The 6,037-nt window shown below is 31.5% G+C and overlaps 1 protein-coding gene across 4 annotated transcripts in view; it reads right to left on the minus strand.

The window, feature by feature from the left end:
* LOC144837348 (uncharacterized) overlaps positions 1–4,826 on the minus strand; it is a 29,194-nt gene extending 24,368 nt beyond the window's left edge. For all 4 annotated transcript variants that reach the window (XM_078692415.1, XM_078692414.1, XM_078692413.1 and 1 more), the window contains exons 1-2: positions 4,678–4,826; positions 3,289–3,402 (exon numbers count right to left, since the gene is read on the minus strand). In XM_078692415.1, coding sequence (XP_078548541.1) covers positions 3,289–3,402; positions 4,678–4,783 — 220 coding nt within the window. In that variant the 5' untranslated portion in view covers positions 4,784–4,826. The remainder of the gene's footprint in view (positions 1–3,288; positions 3,403–4,677) is intronic.
* Between the last annotated feature and the right edge of the window lie 1,211 nt (positions 4,827–6,037).

Consider the following 6,037-nt stretch of genomic DNA (forward strand, 5'->3'; position numbering starts at 1 on the left):
TATTTGTCTATTATGACAACATAATGATTAATTAATCATTATTAATGCATAACGAGAATTGACTATAAACATATCGGTTATCAGTGTTGTCTATAATTAGCCAACTTTCGTTTGTGATGGTAGATAAAGAAGACAACAATTTAGTCAACAGAATAATCTGTCCATGCGTATAAAACCAAGTATGCATGGTCCTCATTGGACTACTGTCGATCCAATACAATATTCTATTCTCAGAATAAAAAAAATAGTATCACATCCTCTTCCTCATGAAATTTTGGAACCACATTTTTTTTATTATGTTCTATTTTAATTTACATTATATAAATGGTTGTATACCCTAAACAAATTTCAAAATAATTATTCAATTTACCATCAAAATTGCATGTCAATCATAAGTAATAAATGATGATCTTTTTTTTTATTTGGCCCAAAGCAATTGTTAGATTTAACATAAGGTACAAAAGGGTGTTGAAACTACAAAGAAATAAATTATTTGTCATTTGTTATAATGCCTTTAGGACAGAATTATTTTAAATCATCATTTAAACAATATTCATGTTCTATATCCCGTTAGACTTTAATAAACCCAAGGTACAAAAGGGTGTTGAAACTACAAAGAAATAAATTGTTATAATGCCTTTAGGACAGAATTATTTTAAATCATCATTTTAAACAATATTCATGTTCTATATCCCGTTAGACTTTAATAAACCCAAGGTGCAAAAGGGTGTTGAAACTACAAATCAATCAATTGTTACAATGCCTTTAGGTTTGTGTGAAGGACGGAATTATTTTTATTATCTTCATTTAAACAGTATTCTCCTATAATTAATAAAACCTCTATGACTAATATTTAATCTTTAACCTTGATATATTCAAATGTAGTTAACTTTGAACAAGGAACTTTAGTAATAGGCAGAATACATCCTGGTAGTGATATACCTAAACATAACAAGGTCAGTGATTTTATAACTCAATGATTAAACCCAGAGAAAAGGGGGTTTCCCTAATAAGCAATGCATGAATTATTTGTTTAATTTATTGTTATTTAAAACAGACTGATTACGTTGTTCAAAGGTTAGTTATGTGGGTACTGAACAGTACTATTTTTTAATAAATAAGTTATGGTAACTGATTTCAAATTAAGCTTTATTGTCTAAAAATAAAATAAAATTGTTCATTTTTATTTATCATCCAAATGTGAGTAAAGATTAGTTTTATGTTCACTCTGATCTTTAAACGTTAAACAATCGGATGGGGGGAATTTTTGGCAACACTACATCTTCAATATTTCATAAATTTTCAAGTTCACAATAATTATAACTAAACTGAAAAGTATTACCTAGAACGGGACTATAACCCACAAACAATGACATAGATTACAATTTTTAATTACTTCCTTTTTCAATCACAGAATGAATTAACATTGTATCCTATTTATAAAAGTGAAAACTATTTGTTTCAATTACCTAACTACTACCCATCCCCACTACACTCTGGATCTACGAAAATATGGTACAGTAGAATAAATGTGTAAATGATTAAGTAAATAAATACTGAATTTTTGGTCAAAGTGGATAACTATTATGCAACATTAAAATGGCATATTCAATAAAATATTTTTCAAGAATTATTTTTCAGGGGGACAATTTTGAAATGATAATTTTTTACCTAAGAAAATTTGAAATTTTTTACTAAAGAAAACTTTTAATGTAGGAATGTAAAGTCAGAAAATTGCCATTATATATGACATAATAATTTGATTACATAAGTTTTATGAAGAGATCCTGTGTTGTTGACAGCCATTCAACGCAGGAGGAAATTGATGAAAATTTCAAACGGTTTGTTATGTTTTTTTATTCTACAGTTTGTCTACGTAACAGTATTCTTCAAGTCTCCGCACATTTACTGTTCAAATTATTTGTATTTCAATTTACCGAGTCATAAAAAGGACTCCTAGATCGTGTTCGGACTTCTTATTTTCGACCTACCACTGAAGCATAGGCCCTACATTAAGCGTCATTCAGACATACAGAGTATTTACCGCTGAACCATGCTTGTAACGATCAGATCATGGTTGGAAATTAGGTTTAAAGGTCAATGAAGTTTGTAACCTATGACCCATGTTGTTTCTTTTTCGTAGGCTGAAATAACCTGCAAAATTGGTGAACTTTTTGCCTCTATTTTTTTTAGCCTTAAGGCAAAAGTTAATTGCTGCATGTGACTGCACAGCGGGAATAAGCGGTAATTTTCAACCCGTCCGAACAGGTTGTTAGTTGGAATAATCGGTACAATCAGATTTGAAAGCATTCAGAACAGCTTTGTGATAAGTTAGTAAACACGAAGGTCGATCATTATGTAAACAAAACATACACAATACAAATGTACATGCAATGGCGCTGTACAATAGACTGAAATTGCACCACAAAATGACGCACCTTATGGTTTAATAATCACCATAAAGTGTATTGTTTGACATAAGAAAAAAGCACAATAACCAAACTGAAAAACATTAAAAGCAAAATCCTGTGTTACCTATGCATACTGGCCCAATGAAATGTGTTTCTACTATTAAAAACACAATCTAGGCTGTCAAGATATCAATAAATTTCCTAGCAAACCACTACACTGTTTTTAACGGCCCAAATTCTACTGTTTTACATGCATATTGGTTGGAGTTGACCGACACAATCTTTTGTAAAGTATGTTATAAAATATATTCATGAATGCCTATATAGAAGAATATAACAAACGCTTGTTTGTGGTGTCTGTTAACAACAAAGGGAGTCCTTTGGAATCGTGACGTCATTGGTAAGTCTACAAAAACACCCCCCAAAGTCTGACGACAATAATTATGCAATACTCTATACATTACATAAAACATACAGTAGGAGAAGATAAAATAGAAGGGTAGAGAGAAGGCAGAAGCACACAGAATTTATTATTTAGTGATATAAAATTACAGCTTGGAAAAACTGTTTTCTCTCTATTTAAGAAAAGGCGGGAGGAGTGGGGTGTTTCAACCAAAGAAATTGACAACTATAAACTTGTTTGAAGGTTTGCATGGCGAAATCAAATTTTGATATAAAGTTTGCAGTACACCACGTATATTAGTTCTGAAAATAACTGTTGAATGGTCTACATGTTCAAATGTAATTTTAAGCTATTCTATGCACTTTAATGTTTTTGTGTGAAAAAGTTCTTTTCAGAACTAATATACGTGGTGTACCGCAAACTTTATATCAACTATAAACTCCTATGCTATTTAATATTAACATTAAAACATACCATTATGAATTTTTATCAGTTCCTGTTCCTTGAAAACCAGTTGATTTTTCAATAAAGTTTGAATCCTTTGACTCTCTTCATACTTCTTCTTTAACTCTTCATGTTCCTGTAAAGCTAAAATAAAAAAAAATTGTGATGTTAATTTTTTAAGATGAAAAAAATGTATAAAATATAAATATTATTATTTATGTTAGCAATATTGGCCAATAGTTTAGAATTCTCTTGCTTAAAAGGCGATCAATGTGGATAGGAAAATTATATAAAAAAAAGATTGTCTACCAAAGATAGAAAATGATCTGTTGTTGAAAGCCACTGAGCTGACGGCTTCAGCTAACCGCGACACAGGAGCCATAATGAAGGACTAGACGACTGAACAATGAATGAACGAGAACTGTGCTGTACACCTTTAACTTAAACTGCGTACTTGACAAACTTATTTTTCCTGTACAGAAACATTGATTGCTCGTAAACACAGTGTTTCTTACGAGAGCACATAAGGTGACTAATATATAGTTTTCAACGATGTGTTTGATGGTGAAGACCGTGCATGTTGACCGAGATAGGAAGCCCTGTGTATTTCCTGGCTTGGCTATGTCACACTATTTCAAATAAGGCTAAATTTATGTCAAGTGGGGGAACCAGGTCTGCTTTTAAAATACTATAAATTTATATATCTTTTTGACTGTTTTGGACTAACCTTCACTATGTACTCCTATTGGTATTTTATACTTAGATATAATTTATGTAAATTATACATTGGTATACTTTGAATTGCTTTGATAAATATTGTATGCGACTTTAATGCAACTTTTTCTTATGGAATCAACACAAAAAAATAAAGTATATATTCCAAAAAGTTATAACCATTTTATAGTAATAATTACACACATTGATTGGTACGTTTTATTTGTAATGTTTGGTTAGCAATCTTGTACTTCTAAATAAATAAGCGTAATACAGTATTTAAATTAAAAATGTATAAATCTAAAAAAACTAGTAACTTCACTACAGCTTGGAAATCAAAATGAGAATGCTATGAGCATGTATGCGACATGGCATTCCCAAAATGCAAATCATTTTTTTAAAATTAAAAACTATTGATTTTGTTCCTTTTAAACCTATATCTAAATCAACAATCACCTGGGCTAGGCACTACACTTGTTCATCATATAAGCCTACATTACTAAACAGTGTAAATATTGGTACTGCATAGTTATTTTGTTACTTAGCACACTAATAAATCTCTAAGCAGCACTAGATATAGCAATCACATCCTGTGTCCCGTATAATTAGACCCGGAAGTAATGGGCTATATGATCGCCTGCTCTATTTCGACGTATACAACAAAACTACACTAAGCCTATATTTCGCCTAGTGGTAAAACATTACCTTTTTTAGCGATTTCTTTCAATTGATCTAACTCTGATTTATTATTTTGGACTGCTTGAGGCCCTGTATTTCCTACAGAAGTCGTCTGAACCTCAGTAGCCGCCATACTTCCCACTGACTTTTCAAAGCCTGCGACTTTACTCAGCAACTTTTTCTGTGAACTTTTCCTCAATCGCCATCAATGATAGATGGCGCTATATTCATTAATTTCATTCTCTCATACAGTGATTGATAGAATGCTTGGTTCCCACTTGAGACGCAAGAAAAGGTCACAAGCGATGGATTATTCGAACGGTCGCTTGTCATTGGTCAACACGTTTGCGTTGCGTTTACGTCCTTGCGTTACGTCTTAGTGAGAACCAAGCTTTAGTGATTGTAATTTATCAGTTTCGTGATCAGTTCTTCGTTTTCTCTCTTCTTTGATGAGTGCACAGTGTATAGCAAAAGTTTATTTGGCCTATAATGAACCCAAATTGTTTTTGTTTATAAATCTGGTAGTTTCTCCTCGTCTCTTAACCCAGTGTTTAAATGTAAACTAGTCATTTTCTGAAATTCATCGTTGTTTTGGAAACTGTATCAAATGTAGATAGAAAGAAAGAATTAAGACGACAGTTTTTTTTTATAAAAACATTTATTTCATAACGATTGAAAAAATGAAAATATTAGTTTGCTGAGATAGAGGTGTACATTATACGGAGATCATGGTTTCCCAAAATAACACTGTTTTATTGTGACGACATGATCTGCAGTATTTGGTTTCGTCGACTGACTACTTCACTGTGTATCTACGTCACATTTTTTTATTTCCGTATTTTCGTTGGACGAATTTTAAAGTTTCCCTATTCTATTCTAAATATCTCATGAAGGAATAGTATTTTCCGAATTTAATACCACCTCTCTGGCCGTTTACCGTATTATCTATCATTGGTTAACCTATTAACCGAAAGTACTGGTACAGTACATGTATTTTAAAAAATGTTGATACATCCAGCAGCGATATTACTAACTAAACTAATCTTTTCCAAGCCCAACTTGTTGTTAGTTCAAACACAGACCGGAGTACGCCACCAAGTGTGTCACAATATAAAAAAACTTTCTTTAAACAATCATAGCGAATGCATTTATTATTTTTTTAATCCGCTCCGTTTCAAAGAAATATTCTCTTACATCTTAAAAAACATGAACAAATTATTATTATAAAACAATTATTGATCTATAACAACCTGAAAAAAAACAAACAAAAAAAACACGTTTGTATCACAGCCTAAAATGAAAGAATTACGATCATCTCGGTCGCGTTTCATTTCGGTCGCGTGTCAATTAAGGTCAATTTTCAACAATATCGATCGTGGTGTATGGC

This window comes from Antedon bifida, chromosome 3 (genome assembly GCF_963402885.1).
Source record: "Antedon bifida chromosome 3, ecAntBifi1.1, whole genome shotgun sequence".
Lineage (NCBI taxonomy): Eukaryota > Metazoa > Echinodermata > Crinoidea > Comatulida > Antedonidae > Antedon > Antedon bifida.